This window comes from Mustela putorius, unplaced genomic scaffold (assembly GCF_011764305.1).
Source record: "Mustela putorius furo isolate JIRA1106 unplaced genomic scaffold, ASM1176430v1.1 tig00003858_pilon_pilon_pilon, whole genome shotgun sequence".
Lineage (NCBI taxonomy): Eukaryota > Metazoa > Chordata > Mammalia > Carnivora > Mustelidae > Mustela > Mustela putorius.
This window is the reverse complement of record NW_025422010.1, coordinates 29,864,197-29,884,403: the sequence shown is the minus strand read 5'-3', so window position 1 is coordinate 29,884,403 and position 20,207 is coordinate 29,864,197. Positions and strand designations below refer to the sequence as shown.

The 20,207-nt window shown below is 40.9% G+C and overlaps 1 protein-coding gene across 4 annotated transcripts in view; it reads right to left on the bottom strand.

The window, feature by feature from the left end:
* Positions 1-20,207, bottom strand: part of MAPRE2 (microtubule associated protein RP/EB family member 2) — a 155,132-nt gene that overhangs the window by 58,095 nt on the left and 76,830 nt on the right. For all 4 annotated transcript variants that reach the window (XM_045065514.1, XM_045065513.1, XM_045065512.1 and 1 more), the window contains one exon: positions 7,463-7,590. In XM_045065514.1, coding sequence (XP_044921449.1) covers positions 7,463-7,583 — 121 coding nt within the window. In that variant the 5' untranslated portion in view covers positions 7,584-7,590. The remainder of the gene's footprint in view (positions 1-7,462; positions 7,591-20,207) is intronic.

The following is a 20,207-nucleotide window of genomic DNA, read 5'->3' as shown; positions in this document are numbered from 1 at the left end:
TAATTTCAGAGGTAGAGTTCAGTGATTCGTCAGTTGCATATAATACCCAGTGCTCATGACATCATGTGTCCTCCTTAATGCCCGTCACCCAGTTACCCTCACCCCTAACCTCACCCCAGCAATCCTCAGTTTGCTTCCTATAGTTGAGTCTCTCTTATGATTTGTCCCCCTCTCTGATTTAGTCTTATTTTATTTTTCCCTCCCTTCCTCCATGATCCTTTTTTTTTCTTCAGTTCTACATATGAATGAAATCATACAGTGATTGTCTTCGTCTGATTGACTTGTGTTTTATTTATCTGGGTTCCCAGGGCCCTGCCTAAGGGAAACATGTGTGCCAAATAAAACTAAATTGATTATCAGAACTGAATACAGTAGTGAGTTTAGAGGAAGATGTGGCTGATTGCTTTCAAAGATGTATTATCCATATACATAAAAACCAATTTTACTGGGCCAGTTTGATCAATGAAGTGAATACATACATATTTTTTTCCCATTAGGGTATTTAGGATTACAAAATGCAGTAAACAAAAAACTCCCCCCAAAAACCACAAAGCACCAACTTATGTTTACGTTCAGTATTGCACAACAAAGGAACAGTCAACAAAACTAAAAGGCAACCTATCTCCCTAATGGGAGAAGATATTTGCAAACATCTTATCAGATAAAGGGCTAGTGTCCAAAATCTATAAAGAATTTACCAAACTCAAGACCCAAAAAACAAATAATCCAGTCAAGAAATGGGCTGAAGACATTAACAGACATTTCTGCAAACAAGACATCCAGATGGCCAACAGACACATGAAAAAGTGCTCCACATCACTCAGCATCAGGGAAATACAAATCAAAACCACAATGAGATACCACCTCACACCAGTCAGAATGGCTAAAATTGACAAGTCAGGAAATAACAGATGTTGGTGGGAATGCAAGCTGGTGCAGCCACTCTGGAAAACAGCATGGAGGTTCCTCAGAAAGTTGAAAACGACCATACGACCATACCATACGACCCAGCAATCGCACTACTAGGTATTTATCCAAAGGATGCAAATATAGTGATTCAAAGGGACACCTGCACCCCAATATTTATAGCAGCAATGTCCACAATAGCCAAACTATGGAAAGAGCCCAGATGTCCATCAACAGACGAATGGCTAAAGAAGATGCAGTGTGTATGTACACACACACACACACACACACACACAAACACACACTAGAGTATTTCTCAGCCACCAAAAAGAATGAATCTTGCCATTTGCAACGATGTGGATGGAACTAGAGGGTATTACGCTAAGCGAAATAAGTCAGAAAACGACAAATACCATACGATCTCACTCATATGTGGAATTTAAGAAACAAAGCACAAGGGATAGAAACACAGATGAACAGAGGGGAAGGAAAGGAAAAATAAAATAAGATGAAAATAAGAAGACAAACCATAAGAGATGCTGAACTCTCAGAAACAAGGTTGCCAGAGGGGAGCTGGGCGACGGGCATGAAGGAGGGCACCTGAAGCAATGAGCACTGGGTGTTACCGCAACTGACGAATCACTGAATTCTACCTCCGAAACTGGTAATACAGGATATGTCAATTACATTGAATTTAAATAAAGAATTAAAAAAGATATACGTAAATAAATTTAGAAGGGGAAAAAAAAACCCCTACTGTATTCCATACGCTGCTCAAGAAAGAAACTCCCTTTCATCTTGTGCATTAGTTGGGACACAGGAGTATACTGCCCAGTGCAGTGACTGAATCTGAGGCTGGACCACTCCCTTCATTACCCAACCGACTTTTTGTCCCCCTGCCCTTCAATTAGTCGGTATACTAAGACAAGTAAATGGATTTTAAAATAAAACTTGAGAAAAAAAAAGTCACCAAAGAAAACCCCAAACCAAAAAAAAAAAAAAAAAAAAAAACAAAACAAAAAAACCAACCAAAACCAAAAAAAAACCAAACCAAACCAAACAAACAAAAACCTACCTCTCTTCATAATAGGTCACAAACTTGAATAATATTCCATTGTAATACGATTACATCTATAACCATAGCAACACAACCCAAGAGATCTTAACTTTCTTATAACAAATAACAATGTGATTTTATAAAGCTAAGTAAGCTCTTGAGCGGACAGACACAGATGAAACATCCTTACTTGGTTTCAGTTCAAGAGAGCCAACAGGAGAACGTCTGCTAAATTTAGACACTGAGCTGATTTCATCACTAACCTGTCCTGAAAGAGGTCTCTGCGGACAGAAGAAAAACGGCACAGGGACAACACACTAGGATGGGATTAACCTAGTTACGAGGCACAGACTGCAGCCAGAAATGGTCACAAAGAATATTCTGCGGGGCTCATAGCACCTGTCCAGGCCCCGGGGCATGGCAGATAGCCACACCTTTGTGAACCCAAGAGTGTTTCTGTGAAACCTAGTTCCTTTCCGGAGAGCCATCAAGGCCCCAGAATTGTAAATGTGACCACAGCGATTGCCTTAGGACCAGCTGAACCTAGAAGCTTTCCCGGAAGAAAAAAAAAAAACAAAAAAACAATACCAGAAACTTGATCCAAGACAGAGCTTGAAACAATTTGGAGAAGCACAAATTGAAACTGAATCAAATACTGATCATGTTTCTTTCTTTCTAAGCTAGTGAAGAAAATACCTAGATTTTCCATCTGAAAAAATAGTTTCATTCCAATTAAATTTTACTAAAATACTAAAATGCTCAGGAAGGTAACGGAGCTGTCAGCCAGCACAGGATAGTCCAGGCAGTGCCCCACCTGCCACCCCGACACACAATTTGTATCTCTGAAGGTGTATAAGGTCCCCAGTGGGCCTGTCCTGCGGAGTGGGCGGGCGGAGGAAGGGAAGGTTGCACAGAGAGGACAGGCAGCTGCGCTAGGCTTGGAGAATGGGAGAGCCGCTGGTGCTGAGGCTGCTAGTGAGGTCGCTGGCCAAGCCCCCGCAGTGACTCAGCAGCAGACCCAGTGGATTTGCTGCTTAGATCCCAGCCAGCAGGAGAGGGGGAGGACACAAAAATGGGTGCTGAAAGTTTCAAAGGAGATGTGGGGTATTGGAACAGGAAGCGGGGTGCAGAGGAAAAGGAAAAGGACATTTCTTCCACCCCCATCAAATTCCTCTTCCCATTTCTTTCCGTTCCTCTCCACATAGTCTGCTACCTTTCCTATCATCTCCAACATGGTATCTCAAGTTGTTAAATCTGTCTTGTTTTCTTTTTTTTTTCCTTTCCCGGATTTTTAGCACCATGCTGTCCATCCTTCCTCTGAGTACCTTACAGAATATTCACCGGTTTGGGCTGGTCCAGGAGCAAAAACAAAGTATCTCACCCCACAAAAGCCATGGGAATTTTAGGAAGCAACTGAACTATAACTTAGTATTTTGAAGCTGAATCGGTCTGGTGGCTCATGGGGTTCAATCCCCTACTTCAACCGTGGGAAATCCACAGATACTGCACATTTTTGCAACAGATTCAGGTGAGCTATACAGTGTCCTGTGATTACAGGGGCATGTGCCCATCCCTGTTAAACTGCTTTCCATTTACCAACCCCATCTTTCACCTGAAACGTAAAGGCTGCTTTTCACAAGAAATGAATGCACACTAAATATGCCTATGATTCTATGGCCTAGATTTACTGTTCAAAGGAGATTTTCATAAGGTTACATTCTTGGGATAAAATACCAGGAGGAAAGAGTGAGTCATTTTCATTGTTTTGCAACTCACTACAATCTATCTCCAAGTGTTAGGTCTTCTCACACCACCTCTCTTTTTTAAGATGCTTCTATACAGGGGTGCCTGGGTGGCTCAGTGGTTAAGCCTCTGCCTCTGGCTCAGGTCATGATCCCTCCCGGGTCCTGGGATCGAGCCCCGCATCGGGCTCTCTGTTCAGTGGGGAGCCTGCTTCCTCCTCTCTCTCTGTCTCTCTCTCTCTGCCTGCCTCTCTGCCTACTTGTGATCTCTGTCTGTCAAATAAATAAATAAAATCTTAAAAAAAAAAAAAAAAGATGCTTCTATACAAGTGAATGTCATATAAAGGCAGAGAATTCTGAAGAAAAAGGAAGACAAATGTGAAGCAGTAGGTCACTCCTCTATGAGCTATGAAGAAAAGCTGACATCAGGTTTAGTATTAGCTGGATGGAGATCTCTTGGCTGGAAATAAAAAAAGAAAATAATGCAACTGAGGGGAAAATGCCAAAGGGGAACTGCCAGAATTAGGGCCTAAGTCTTTAGCAAAAAGAATTTTATTAAATAAGGAAAAAATCAGTTTAAATATGTGAAGCTAAATAAATAAATACGTGAAGTTATTTTGTGTGTTTTCCCACAGCATACTAAAATACAATCACACAGTAAACTGAAGTCATTAAAATAAAAGCTGAGTAACGCCTGGGTGGCTCAGTGAGTGGCTGCCTCCGTTCTCAGGTCATGATCTCAGGGTCCTGGGATTAAGTCCCACATCAGGATCCTTGCTAGGTGGAGAGCTTGCTTCTTCCTCTGCCTGCTGTTCCCCCTGCTTGTGCTCTTTCTCTGTCTCCCTCTGACAAATAAATAAAATCTTAAAAAAAAATAAAAGCTGAAGGAAAAAAGTATTATCCAAGAATTTGACTACCTGTAAGTATGAGGAGGAGAAATCCCTTAGTGATTTGTTCTTATCCTAATAGCACTGTCCTAGCTGCCTTAAATGCCTTCTAGAACAGTGAAGGATATAAATAAATAAACTCATAAATAAATAAATAGAAAGATGGCATCTTCCTGTGAAATGCCATTGCTGAGGAAAGGAGTCACAGACTAAATTATGAATGAGGAAACTATGCCCGATAGGTTTTGGATATTTTAACTTCATTTCTAGTGGTTTGGGGTTTCTCTAAAATGCACTGCAAGGTCTTGGCTATGGCATAAGGTACCCAGGGTGCTTGTTAAAATACAGTTTTTAGGCTTCACATCCAGAGAAACAGATTTAGAAGGTCAAGGATCCGAAGAACGTGCATTTTTAAGGAGCCCCATAGATTATCAATGCATAAGATCTACAGTTTAAGGAAACCACTGTCTAAAATTAAAGACCTGTTTTTGTACTACATGGATTAACATGATTTAGGCCAAAAAAAAAAAAAAAAAAAATTTAACCTCTGTACTACAGTATTTTTGAGCAAAAAACTGTTTCAGAGCGGAAAGGAACCTTATTCTTCTGAATCACCAACCTTGTAACTTTAGGCAGCCAATGAGTTATCTTAACAAAAATTATCTGTTCAGTAGTGACCAGAATGGTTTCTAGCAGGTTTCATCCAGCTGCAAGCGGCTGTAAAATGCATACCAATGCTTTAAGAGAACGGTACAAGAATGTTTCACAAAGGCCACTGAAAATTTTGTTGAATTTGCCTTATTAGAAACATGAAAGGTCGGCAAAAAAATTACATTTATCATCCGAACATTTATTACATCTATTACTACTCTATCTAAAAATCCTAATTGCCTTCTCACTGCATTCGCTAGCAAAAACTCTCCATGCTTATTACCGAGAAAGCTGTTCACGGGCTCATCCACCACTGAACTCCTTCCCATCTCTTTTCTTGATAACCAGCCCCAAGCCCCTTCTTGGTGCAGGTGCACACACCCACTTTGAGAGTAAAAACACTTTCTGTTTTTGCCCCTAGCAGTTGCAGGCGGATTTTCATTCACCCAGCAACAAGGATCTCTGAGGGAAGAGTGTGTAGGGTGCGGTGGAGAAATGGAATTACCAAAAATTATGATATTGAAGGGATATGCGCCTTAACAAGGGAATTGCTAACAACAGAAAACTCTGGGTTTCTCCCCCAGGCAAAGTAAAATACTAGAGTGCTCTAGAATGCATAGCAAGAACAGTACCATAAAATGTGACTGCGTAGAATCTACAGTTGAATGAGATGCAACAGTGACTGTTTCCGACAGTGACTACTGGAGTCATTGCAATAGGCCAACAATATAGGCTTCGCATGTCTATGCCAGTGTATGCCAGTCTATGCCAGCTTTTCTGTAGCTTGTACTCAAGGGCAAAGAACTGGCTGGTGAGCATCTATTACTGACCTCACAAATCACAGGACTTATGTTTGAGGCCTGGGCGCAAGGAGGGTGAGTGAGGTAATGCCTCAGCTTTCGCCAACCCCACTCTGTTCCTTGGGAGACAAACTATCATGGGAGAAAAGGTGTCAGGAGAAGTAAAAATCTGTCCTCTGGAATCTGTTCTCAAATCTTGACCTAGGCAAAGGAGAAAACAGTCACTGGTGGGTGCTGGACTGAGGGGTCTCCTGGGGCTTTCCAAATTCTGATGACGCTTCGTGAAATCTCTTCACACAGGCCTCCCCTAGGGAAGACAGGAGGTGTACCCGCTATACAGCTGACTCTGCTAACTCCCTTCTATCTGTTATGTCTTGTGGAATTTCATGCAAACACACTTCAGGAATATTCCCTACTACCATTTTCATGTCCGAGCCAGAGAGGAAAACTCTTACCCATAATTCACAAGAAGAAAATACTTCCTACATCCAAAGGAAGACCTTCTGTGATAAACACTTTAAAGATGAATTACTTTACCAGTGGCATGTTTTTAAAACATGCTCCTACTTTATCACTGATCAAATCTTCATTTTTTTTTTTTTTTTTAAACTCAACATGCATTCCCTACAAACCTACTTGATATCAGGCGTGGTACCACCCTGGGCATCTGATGAAGAATAAAACACAGTCCTGTCCTCAAGGACTTCTGGGGCCTTCAGACGAGAAGGAGTTGGACCTTCTAGCACAGCGTGGTCAAGTCTTACTCTGGAAGAGTGGGCACAGTGTTTTGGGAGATCTGGGGAACTCTTCAGAGGGGCAACAACAGAGTCAGATTTTTAAGTGTAAAAGAGATTATAACACAAATGAAAAGAAGAAAGACATTTTTAACAAGAGGAGCATGAAACAAGTTATGGGATGCAAAAGGCAGTCTGTGGGGAACAGAGGATTTTGTGGGACTGAGGCACAAGGAGGTGCAGGGAGAGACGTAGAAACTGAGGAGGAACAACGCAGCCAAAACAGAAAAAACTTTATCATCCATGAAAAAGAATGAACTTTATCCTGTAGGAAGGACAAGGTGGAGTCTGGGAGGTTTTTTAAAGAAGGGGTTGCAAGTCCCAATCTGTGTTTTAGGAACAGAAGATGCGATGGCTGACGGGATGACTGAGAAGACCAATAAGGCAGCATTATGGAGACTGTTCATAATATGTGTTGGGACTGTTCTATGCTTTTAGATGCCCATGGTCATTTCTCTCTGCAGGTTCTTTAGTTGTATCTGAGTTTTCCCTCTTTAATTATAGATCAATACCGATAAATATTTTTTCCTACCCAAGATACATCATCTGCGGTTCATAAAATAACATTCCACATGATATGCAGTAAACATTTAGGTAAACACATTCTTAAAAAAGAATCTCTTACCTGAACAAAGCTGTTCCACTTTTGTGTAGTTTAAAGATACTATGTCATTAACCCATGCGATGATGTCATGTCTGCTCATAGTCTCTTGGGTTATCGAGGTAGAATACACATTGACCGCCATTCCCCAACTAGAAAAAGACAAGTAAGGAAAAAATTAACTCCAGAGCATAAAAGATACCTATTCAAGGTCAGGACCCTGGGCAGAACCCTAATGGGATGGAAAAGGCCTGTTTCGGCTGAGCCTTTTCTCTTCTTTCTTCCCTCTTCCACGTATTTGCTTAGATACGATGAAATGCCACATATTGTTCATGCAGGACCACTTCACGTCTCCCTCTGCTGTCCTCCCAAAGTTTTTAGGTTCTAAGATACCTATTTTCTCATGTAACTCGGTCTCACTCTCATCCTTAAATCTATGTGTGGTATTAAAAAGTTGTCACGTGTGCACTGGGGTCACGTTTCATCTTTCTACATAACTTCGTCATACTTCCATCACTTGCCAACAGCTCCCCCTTGCACACTGCTTGGAGATGGGAAAGGGAGCTGCGTTGTATCCAGCTGCTCAGGCTAAAAACACCATGCCCACTCTTGCCTCCTCTGTTTCCCTCACCGCCACATATGATCCAGCAAATTCTACTGGCTCTACCGTCAAAGTATTTTCCAACTTTGATCAGTGCTCACCTGGTGCTCTGCAATATTAGTCTTTTCCTGGGTCACGCAACATGCACCCTTGCCCCCCACCATGTATTCTCAACACAGCAGGCAAAGACAAAAATCAGATGCTCTCTCTCCGTAGTTTAAAACTCTCCAAGGGTGGCTCATCCCCCAGTACAATCCAAAGTTCTTGCCAAGCTTTAGGCAGCCTGATATATTCTGACACCTTTCCTTACTACCCGCCCCCTCACTGCACGCCATCAGAACAGCCCCCTGGCTGTTTCTGGAACTCCTCCAGCTCACCTCCTCTTCAAGGCCTTTGCACTGCTGTGGCTTCACTTTGGACCCTGACCCAGTTTTAAGAGGCATGCCCTCATCTCCTTCATCAAGGAGGCCTTATCTCTTTCTTTCTCTCTTCACAGACCTAGGAGAGAAGCTCCATGGGGAAAGGGATTTTGTCCATTTTATTCTTGTATATCCCTGGTGTCTAGTTCAGTTCCAGACATAGAGTAGGCTCTCAATAAAATGCTGCAAGAGACATGTGCTCCCCCACCCCTTTCCATGTAAGGTAAGCAGGGCAGTGATAAGCTAGGTAAGCTTCGCACTTTTATTTAATCAGCTTTGGAGAAAATCCACTTTAGAAATGGGCTTCATTTACGTTCCCTTGAAAAAAAAAAAAAGAAATCCTTAACCTGGTATTCTCTACTTCTAAAAGCTCTGGACAAAGCTTTTATAAAAAATACATAAAAACATCTGAATAATCTGAAAGACACGTACTCATTGCATGAGCCTTCCCTTTAATTAATATACTCCTTCTGAGCATTTCATGACACCTTTCACCAACTTTTCACCAGAGTGATATACACAGAAAAAGTTTTGCTTAAATATTTTGTTATCTGAAGCTCTGTGTAACTGGTTTCCTTTTTTTATATTAATAAATTTTATTTTTTAGAGCTGTTCACAGCAAAATTGAATGGAAGCAGAGTTCTCCCATAGACCCTTCCCCTTTTCCCCCCTTCCATGCTCTGCCCTATACACATCCCTACCACTGGTACATTTGTTGTAATCAATGAACCCACACTGATGCTCTGCCACCTCAAGTCCATGGTTTACAGTAGGGTTCCCTCTTGGTGTCACACGTTCTACGAGTTGTCACAAATACACGATGGCAGGAAGCCACCACTGTAGTGTCATATGGAGTAGTTTCATTGCTCTAAAAATCCTCTCTGCTCCGCTGCTTCATATCTTCCTCCCAGCAATCCCTTGCAACCACGTATCTTTGTACTGTTCCATGGTTCTGCCTTCCCCAGAATGCCATGCGGGGAATCCTACAGCATAGAGCCTTTTCAGGTTGGCTTCTTTCATTGAGTACTGTGCAGTGAAGCTTCCCCCAAATCGTTTCATGGCTTATCTTTTTAGCACTGACTATTCCACTGTCTGAATGCACCGCTCAGCTAATGAAGGGCATCTTGGTTGCTTCCAAGTTTTGGCAATTATGAATAAGACGGCTACAAACATCCATGTGCAGGTTTTTGAGTGGATGTGAGTTTTTGATTCATTTGGGTAAATACCAAAGAGCACTATTGGTGGCTTGTATGATAAGAGTATGTTGAATTTTGTAAGAAGTTATTAAACTGTCTTTGGTGTCTGTCCAAAGTGGCTATACCCATTCTGCAGTCCCACCAGCAATGAATGAGTTTCTGGTGCTCCATATCCTCACCAGCATTTGGTTTCGTCTGTGTTTTGCATTTTGGCCATTCTAACAGGTACACACTAGTAAAAAAAAAAAAAAAAAATTTTTTTTTAAACATTTAAACCTGGTTGAAACTTTGTAATTTTACTAGTTCTGTGCAACATAAAATACTTGAATCTTTTTAAAAAGTATGTATTTATTTATAAATACATAAGAAAGGGAGAATATGCAGGGGAGAGGGGGCAGAGGGAAAGGGAGAGAAGCTCAAGGAGCCACACGTCTGGCTCTGGGCTCAGTGCGGCATCTCCCTGAGCTTCTCTTCTCACACGAAGAGATCATGATCTGAGCCAAAATCAAGAGTCAAACACTCAACAGACTCAGACATTCATGTGCCCCTACTTACATATTTTATGTAAAATGTTTCAACTTTTATTTAAAAAAAATTTTTTTAAGAGAGAGCACACACACAAGCAGGGGGAGCAGCAGACAGAGGGAGAGGGAGCAGCAGGCAGAGGGAGAGAGAGAAGCAGGCCCGGTGCTGAGCAGAGAGATAGATGGGGGGCTTAATCCCAGGATTCTGGGATAAAGACCTGAGCTGAAGGCAGACGCTTAACTGACTGAGCCACCCAGGCACCCCCCAAATTTTATATATATAAAACTTATTTTGAAAGTTTTTGATACGTAAAGAAAACCAGTTGTGTTTATTGGCTTCAACAGTTGTCAATATTGGCCAATCCTGTTCCATTTATACTAGTCCATACTCTGTCCCAGATTCTACCCTCTGCTCCCGAAGCCAGTTTATTTTGAAATAAGCGCCAAGCATCTCATCATTTTGCCTACAGGTATTTCAGCATGTGTGTCTGAATGATAAGGACATTAAAAAACTCAAATAGCATTACCACATCTGAAAATAAAAATAATTCAGGCATTATAATGTTAATTTTTTCAGTTTTTTGAATCTGGACAAATAAGATTCATACATTGTGCTTCTTTGATGTATACTTTAAATATTTTCTATCTGTAGATTTCTTCTTCGTTTCTAATATTTTCTTTGCAATCTATATTTTTTCTTTACTTTTCTTTTTTTTTTTATTGTTGGAGAAACTGGGTTATTTCTTAGACAGTTACTACAATCTGGATTTTGCTCACTGCATCCCATGGGTGTGGTCTGACATATTCCTCTATCCCCTGGGTTCCTACAAATGGATCATTTGATCCACAGGCCAGATAGGATTCAAATTCTAATTGAGGGTTTGGAGACAGGATTACCTTGCAGTGTTAGAACTTCCATCAGGAGACACATCATGTCTGACTCCCTTTGGGTTATTGTTAGCTATTAATGCTATTCGTTCAGAGCCACCAATTCTTTAGACCTCAGAGTCATAGTCTATCATTCATTTTTGAGCCAAGACTAGTTTACAAAGAGAAATTTCCCCTGTGAGGTACTCGTCATGTAACAAAGACAGGATAGATGCCTGATTTGCTTTCTTTACCATTTTTCAAAATAATGAGGTAGTTCTCTACTATTCTCCAAACATGAGTAATGAGGTTTTTTTTTTTGAAGCAGAATTATGAACTCATAGCAAGTATGTTTCAATCCACGTCTCAACCAAGTTTAAATCTTTACTGGTGTGAGCTTGCAAGAACTTATTCAAGCTGTTTTTTGAGTTCTTCTGACAAGGTCCCAGTAGTCTTTGATCATTTCCTTGCTTTCTGGTATGACAAAATGTTCCAGGCCCAACCTGAACATTTCCTGCCTTAGACATAAAAACGGTTATTTCTCCATAGGTTCCTTACTTCTTTAGTCACAAATAGTATTTAGAAATAAATATTTTTAAGCATGGCTATATAGGACAGAAAAATCTTGTTTTACACAAAAATCTACGTATTTGTAAGAGAGTTAGGTTTGGAGTGTTTATTATGTCTAGAGCAAGAAAAATCTGCTTTCTACCTCCCGTGCTAAATGAAGATTTTTTAAAAAAAAGATTTTATTTGTCTGAGAGAGAGACAGAGTATGAGGAGGGGAGGGGCAGAAGGAGAAGGAGAAGCAGACACCTCGCTTGCGGGGATCCCAAGATCCTGAGATCATGACCTGAGCTGAAATCCTACGCTTGACTAAACCACCCAGGTACCCCGAAGTTTTTTTATAAATATAAAATAAATATCCATCTATCCCTAAGAGCACCCTTTATCTCTAAGTTCTTTTCCCCTGAAGACCTAAAAACAAAAACAAAAACAAAACCGTCCTAGGACTGGCATTTCAGATCATGGCACCATCCTTGCTTGTTCTCTACAACACTATTAGAGCTTTTTGAATATCTGGTTCATAACATGCACGGTTTTCTTCAGCCATCATTTATTAAACAAAACCATTTGTTTTTAATACCTAATCAATCTTTGTGTGACTATGGAAATGATATAAAATCTCGATAAAGATAATTCAAGACTTAGAACATTTTGAAATGCTTGAAGTAATTTTCACTTGCTGGTCTAACTTTTGGCAGTTGAAGTAAACTTCTGATGGTTTCTTCCTCAGGCAATTCTGGAAAGCTCTGCTCTACCAAGCATCATTGCAGGATAAGGCGCAAGGCCCAGAGATGTGCTACATGACGTTCAGCCAAATTGTAATGAAATTTTTTGTCCAGATGATTTAAAGACAACTAACCACAGAGGAGATCCAATCAGGTCTGTGATTTAGAAAGATAATCCCATTACAAGTGAGTAGAGAGGTTCTGAGGTTTCCTAATAGAAAAAGTGTGCAACCAAGGCACAGGTTACAATGGCTTTCAAGAAATCCATGAGGACGGAGAAGCTAGTCATTCCTTTGCTGGAGGTTCTGCCAATGAACCACACTCTCCTCTGGTCTTTACTGATAACACCCACTAAGGTCAACAATCTTTCCATATCCAAACAGACAGTCAGCTCACAAAGGCAGGTAAAGCACTATGTGTCTTGAAGGAGCTCATTAGGAAGACCAGGAAACAATGAAATAGCACCTGATTTTTGCTTTAGAAAAATTCCAGTTAATTAGTTACGAGACTCACCCCTCTAACCTCTACCACAACCCTTCTCTACCCAACGCAGCTGCAGTCCCCAGAAACCCCAGCAATAAGAGTAACCTGCTTTAGGGGACCTGTGGGAAAACCAGAATGGAGGGCATACCAAGAGGAGGGTGAGTGAATGAAGGTTAGGAATATTTTAAGTTTCTTTCTTTCTTTCTTTTTTTTTTTTTTTAAGTAAGCTCTACACCCGATGTGGGGTTTGAACTCATGAACCCAAGATCATGCTCTACTGACTGAGCCAGCAGGTGCCCTTAGTTTCTTACATTTTCTAAAATAAAACAACAACACATTAAATAGATTTCCATACCTACTTTGCACTAATAGCAATGGAACCAGTATAGTTAATTTCTAATTATAATTCATGCTGATTAGAATATTCTTATCAACCTTCCTCTAAATTTCACCAAGGTACTTGCAAGTCTTTCACTTTGTGACTGTCCCTTGCTTTCTTTATTAGTTTCCCATCCAAATGCACAACGCCTTCTGATTTTAGACAGAGAGCACTGGGTCTTGGGCCCTTCTCTGGGAAGGGCTGGTGCTCTTCCTAACCTCTAGGAAGTCAGGTTAAGCCAAGGCAAAAGAAGAATTCTATTCCTAGGTGATTGGGTTATGGACATTGTGGAAGGTATGTGCTATGGTGAGTGCTGTGAAATGTGTAAGCCTGATAAGCCACACACCTGTACCCATGGGGCAAATAATACATTATATGTTAATAAAAATTATTAAAAAAAAAAAAAAAGAATTCTATTCCTGATCTGCCATCCATGCTTTTATCTTCCCCAATCCTTCAACTCCCACTTTTTGTACCAGGGCAACTCCAATCCATTCAAGCTTAAAGCATTCAGGTGACTAAATGGTTCCCAGAAGAAAACTGATCTTTTTCAAAAGTTAAACTCAGGGCTGGTAAAAGAATATTTTAACAATCTTTGTTTTTCTGTGGAAACACTCTAAAATCCTAAAATTTCATTATAATTTCTTGGTGCCAATATAGCTTACAATAGAAAAGTACCAGCCTCCGCTTATTCAGAAATGTTTGGATAACACAAGGACTTTTTCTTTTATTTTAAAGTGATTTCATGCTTCCATTTTGATCCTTGAAAGGATCTTGTGAGGAAAGCAGGGGATGAATTAAAATAATTCATGTAAGACATCAATCTAAGAAACTGAAAGACACACAAATAAATGGAGAGATATTCTGTGATTATGGATTGGAAGAATATTGTTAAGATGTCCACACTACCCAAAGCAATCTACAAATTCAGTGCAATTCCAATGGCTTTTTTTTTTTTTATATATAGAACTAGAATATAAAAATTTGTATGGATCCACAGAAGACCCCAAATAGCCAAAGCAATCTTGACAAAAAAGAATAATGCCAGAGGTCTCATGCCCCCTGATTTCAAACTATATTACAAAGCTATAGTAATCACAACAGTATGGTATTAGCAAAAAAACCAGACACATAAATCAATGGAACAGAATAGAGAGCCCAGAAATAAACCCACACATGTATGTATGATCAAGTAAGACAACAGAGGCAAGAATATACAACGGGGAAGAGACCATCTCATCCATATATAGTGATGGGAGAACTGGATAGCAACTTGCAAAAGAATGAAACTAGACCACTAACTTATCCATATACAAAAATTACCTTAAAATGGATAACACACTTGAATTTAAGATGTGAAAGCATGAAACTCCTAGAAGAGAACACAGGTGATAAACTCCTCAACACTGGTCTGAATGTTTTTTCAGATCGGACGCCAAAGGCAAGGGTCACAAAAGCAAAGATATCTAAGTGTAGCTACATAAAATTAAAAAGCCTCTGCACAACAAAGCAAACCATCAACAAAATAAGAACTGGGAGAAGACATATGTGAATCATATAACCAATAGGTTAACATCCAAAATACATCCAGAGCCCACATCGGGCTTTCTGCTCAGGGGCGAGCCGGCTTCCTCTTCTCTCCCTCTCTGCCTGCCTCTCTGCCTACTTGTGATCTCTGTCAAATAAATAAAATCTAAAAAAAAAAAAAAAAGGACAGAGGATCTGAATACATTTTTCCCCAAGACATACAAAAGACAAACAGGCCCATGAAAAAGTGCCCAGCATCATGAATCAGAGAAATTTAAATTAAAACCACAGTGAGGTATCACTGAACACCTGTTGGAATGGCCAGCATCAAAAAGACAAGAAACAACAGTGCTGGTGAGGAAGTCGAGAAAAGGGATCCTCACGCACTTTTGGTGGGAATGTTGGTGCAGCCAACGTGGATAAGAATATTGAGTTTCTCGGGCACCTGGGTGGCTCAGTGGGTTAAGACGCTGCCTTCGGCTCAGGTCATGATCTCAGGGTCCTGGGATCGAGTCCCGCATTGGGCTCTCTGCTCAGCAGGGAGCCTGCTTCCTCCTCTCTCTCTCTACCTGCCTCTCTGCCTACTTGTGATCTCTGTCTGTCAAATAAATAAATAAAATCTTTAAAAAAAAAAAAAAAAAGAATACTGAGTTCCTCAAAAAATTAAAAATAGAACTACCATATAATCCAGCAATTCCACCTCTGGGTATTTATCCAAAGAATACAAAAACACTAATTTGAAAAGATACATGCACCCCCACACTCAGTGCAGCATTATTTATAATAGCCAAGATACAGAGCAACTTAAGCATGCATGAACGATGAATGGATAAAGATGATGTGATACACGCACATACACACACACACACACGCACACACACACACCAGAGCTACTCAGCCGTAAGAAGGAAATCTTGTTATTTGTGACATAGGACAACATAGATGGACTATGAGAGTTTTGCACTAAGTGAAGCTAGACAGAGAAAGACAAGTAGCACACGATTTCACTTATAAGTGGAATCTAAAAAAACAAAACCCAGATTCCTAGATAGAGAAAATACAGTGGCAATTGCTAGAGGGGCAAGGGGGAGGGTGTCTGTGAAGTGAATGAAGGGGGATCAGGGGATACAAATTTCCAGTTATAAAGTAAGTCTGGGCGATATAATGCACAGCATGGGGAATATAGTCAATAGTGTTGTATTAACTCTGTATGGTGACATAGTAACTAGATTTATTATGATCAGTTCACAGTGCATGTCAAAGCACCATGTTGTACACATGAAGCCAGTAGAATATTGTATGTCAATTATGCTTCCATTAAGAAAACTTCAAAATACTAGTTTTTTAAGAGTTTATCTTTAAATAATCTCTACACCCAACATAGTTTTCGAACCCACAGCCCTGAGATCAAGAGTCACACGTTCCACCCACTGAACCAGCCAGGCACCCCTCAAAATACTAACTTTTAAGTTTATTAATTTCCAAAGACTCAGCCAAGAAGAATGAATGGCTGAGAAAGGTAAGTAACAGCAAGTTCTACAGAATAAAAACACAGGGAACACACTGTGCAAAGTTCACTCTGGATCTTCAGCATGTCTTTTCCATGAAAACAACAGTTTATTCTGCTATAACCTGCAGTCCCGTTTCTGGGCCATAAACACTTCTCTTGGTGCCACCCTTGTAAAAAAAGGAAGTCAAAGCATTGCCCTCTAATTTGCAGCTTTCTGCCAGATTTTTAACCAGATCGTAGGTGTTTAAGACCTGATAAGTACGGCAGCACTGAAAGAAGATTAAGGACAATTCCCCATCACGAGGTCTCTGGGCCACTGTATTTTGACACAGTATTTATTTTATTTTATTTTATTTTTTTGCAAGCTGAACGAGGGAGGGGCAGAAGAAAGAGGGAGAGAATCCTCAAGAAGACTCCCCACGGAGCGTAGGACCCACAGATCATGACCTGAGCTGAAATCAGGAGTCGGACGCTTAACCCACTGAGCCACTCGGGTGCCTCTTAAATTTTATTTTCAAATGAATTTGCATTCACTGTTACCACTTAAAAATAAACCAGTACCACCAATATATTTATACACGGTTATCATGAGTGTTTGCATGTCTTTCTGAAAAGCCGGCTATATAGATATTTTGCAAATAGGAGAAAGAACAGAAAAACAAAAATCCCTTCATACCTCCAGCAGGCAAAGTCACAACTCTGACTTTTCTGTGGATAGTGACTTCAGAAAAAAGGACAGCCTCAGGCTGGGGGCCCATGTGTCGATTTTGTCTCCGTAATCAACATGTGGTGGTGGGAAGGGGAGAGGTTCAGCCAGTTTAAGCTCTGCAGCAGTTAGCCATATAAATTAGAAAGCGCACTTCTGCTTACCAAAACAAAAGGAATTTTTATGCGACAGACTGGAGTTTGCCTACTGAGCAAAGCCTGGATAAAGACTTGGCAAGCCCCAAACCACGGAAACCGAAGGATGAATTCATCACCTTCCAAGGCATGGGCCTCTAAACCAATTACAAAATATTCTGCAATTTTGATGTCCAAGAACAAATTTGGCCAAGTTTGTGAATTTGGAGAGACACTCTTCTGGAGTGTCTCTCCAAAATTTGACAAATATATAAGCTATCCTAGCTAGTAAGCATCATGTGTGGCCCTCAACTAAAATTCTTTCTTACAGAACTCATTTGGTTTCTCTGCCCCACCCTAACCCTTACAAATAAATCACAGCCATACATGGGGTCTGGGGAGGCAGCTACTTCTCATTTCCTCTCTTCACACTTTGACTGATCACTGCTTTTGAAAGAAACGGTTTCTTTCAGTGAGGCTCACGACAGGCCAGGTGTCGCAGGATCCTGGCTCCGGTCCTGTTTTCGGTGTGTGGCTATAAGAAGAGGAGTCTGAGAAATTAATTTTGGGAATGAGGCATGTGGAACTTATTTTCATTTTGATTTCTTCCCCTTACAACTAACGTTTCAGTTTGCCAGGCTTCCCAAGTTTAGACACGACCATCTGCGGAAGAACAGCCCATAAGTGGTTGACTACTGTCTGCGGCTCTGTAGGAAGGTCCCATTTGGCTTAAATTTACCCCAAACCCATTCTGAAGCTGTTTAAATACCTTCCTGACGTAAGTTACCTTCTTTATGCCACTCCCTAAAGGAGCCTGGATTCAACTGGAAACCTAAAATTCGACACAAAACGTTCTGAAAATTCGACCTGCCCTGTGCCAGTGCATTCCATTCACACATTTTACCCCGACATCTGACAGCTATACCCATATTTGTGGCTCTCTGTCTTCGCTCTCATTAACAGGTCCCTCTTCTCCACATGTTCCCCCATCACGGGAGAATATCCCTCTCCCAGTCTTAAGATAAATATATGCAGCCCACCCTTCACCCAATTTCTCACAGATGAAAACAAAGAGCCGCCTGGAAAAGTCATCCAAAGAATAATGCAATTTCTCTTTCACCTGAGAAACGGACGTGAGTCGAGGCACATGAAGGATTTCTGAAGCCCTTATAATAATCCATGGCCCAGGTGATTTCTTCAGTAATATTTCAAGATAACAGTGTTTCATAACACCTGTGATCAGGTGTTAGCATTCCTTTCAGAATATCTCAGAAGTTGTATGTACCATGTATCCATACATGCCAAGGTAGGAAAAAACACCCGTGAGCTAGAAGAACACCTTTCCTTTACCAGTCATTGGATTTACACTTGGTCCAGGTCAAGGCCTCACTTTTAGTTCCTGTCTCACATGGTGTTGCTTGCCTTAAGTTTTTTAGGATTGTCAAGGTTGGCCTGCCTACCTACCTACCTACGCTACCTACCAGATGAAGTAGGGGTTGGGGGAGGGGAGCACTATTTCAAACAGACTTGCAAACATAGCTTTTTCCCTAGAAATAATTTTTTGCCATTTTAACAGAAATGGACATTTTGCAAATACTTCAGTCACAACTCTTAAGATTTTTAAAAGAGATTTAAGTATAACATAGGTATAACACTGAATATTTCCTTCTCTTATAAGCGGCATCTTTCTAAAATAACCGATCAATATTTTGAAGCAGCAGCAGATCAAATACCGAGCCAAAGGAAGAAACCCCGGAAGTTGTTCTCCAAGATGACTTCTGCGTTGGAAACTAGGTTATCCACTCCATCTGAGGGGCACAGAAGAGATTCGGTCCCACAGCAGACAGTCACTTAAAGGAGGGAGTTTTCCTTTGAAAAGCCTTGAAACAACACGACTAGATTCTGCCTGAGTGCCTCCTTCCTGGCTCCCTCCCTAACAAAAGGCGGATGTGAAGTCTCCAGTGGTGGTTCCTCATAATGAACTGGGCATCAGCAGGGAGTGACAAGTCAATGTGTCCCCTGAACCAGAAACTTCCCTGCTTTTCAGCTGTGCATAATTCATTCTCTAGATTCAATACCATCAGGGGTGGGATTTAAACATTTCACCAAGGAAAGACTATCTCCAGATAATTCTCAATTCATCACTTTCTCTTTACTTGTGACCTGAAATGGGGGGGGGGCAGAATTAGTTTGAGGAGGGGGATCAGGACCCAGTGAAGCCAGAGTTAAAGTGGGTATCTCTGAAAGACAAACTGTGACGGGATGAAATCTCCCTGGAGAGACATCACAGAAACCATATTGAGTTTCATTTAAAATTGGGTATTAAGGCTTCCGTTTAACTTGTGGAATAATTGATGTATGCATGGATTGTAGGGCCAGGATGAGAATTTAAGAGGTCACTTATTGTCTTCAGGTAATAAGAACACACTTAAGCTGCTGTGCGCAGACATGCATCTGTTTTATTTTTACAGGGCTCTGTGACTCTGCTATGGGATTAGACAATGAAAGACTCACTCCTCCAGCCACAGACCCTCCCTGGAGAACACCACCGGCCAGCGGAAGGGCCTCCTTGGGTAGCAGAGCTGAAAGCAGGACTGACCTCAGAGAGGGACAGCAGAGACAGCAGGACATGGCCACAATGACAAAACATGTCTATTTTGTCAAAATAGATGTTGTGAACCACTGCAATTATTAATGTGCTCTTCGGTATATCAGTCACTGCTTAATGATAATGCTTTTAACATGCATCCGAAGTTTCATTTAGTGTGACAATCCAAAGTCCTAATTCCAGCTAAGGAGAGAGAGATTTCTCTCTCAGAGGGAATCAACCAAAAATATTTGTCCAAGGGGCTCGTCTCTTTTACCATTAACTGCTACTTTTAAAAAACATTAAATTTGGGGTGCCTTGGTGGCTCAGTCAGTTAAGCGTCTGCCTTTGGCTCAGGTCATGATCCCAGGGTCCTGGGATTGAGCCCCGCATCGGACTCCCTGCTCAGAGAGTCTGCTTCTCTCTCCCCCTCTGCTGCTCCCCCTGCTTGTGTGTTCTATCTGTCAAATAAATAAATAAAATCTATTTTTTAAAAAAGATTAAATTTGCTGTGGCCATACCACCATGTATTCCAAGTACTATT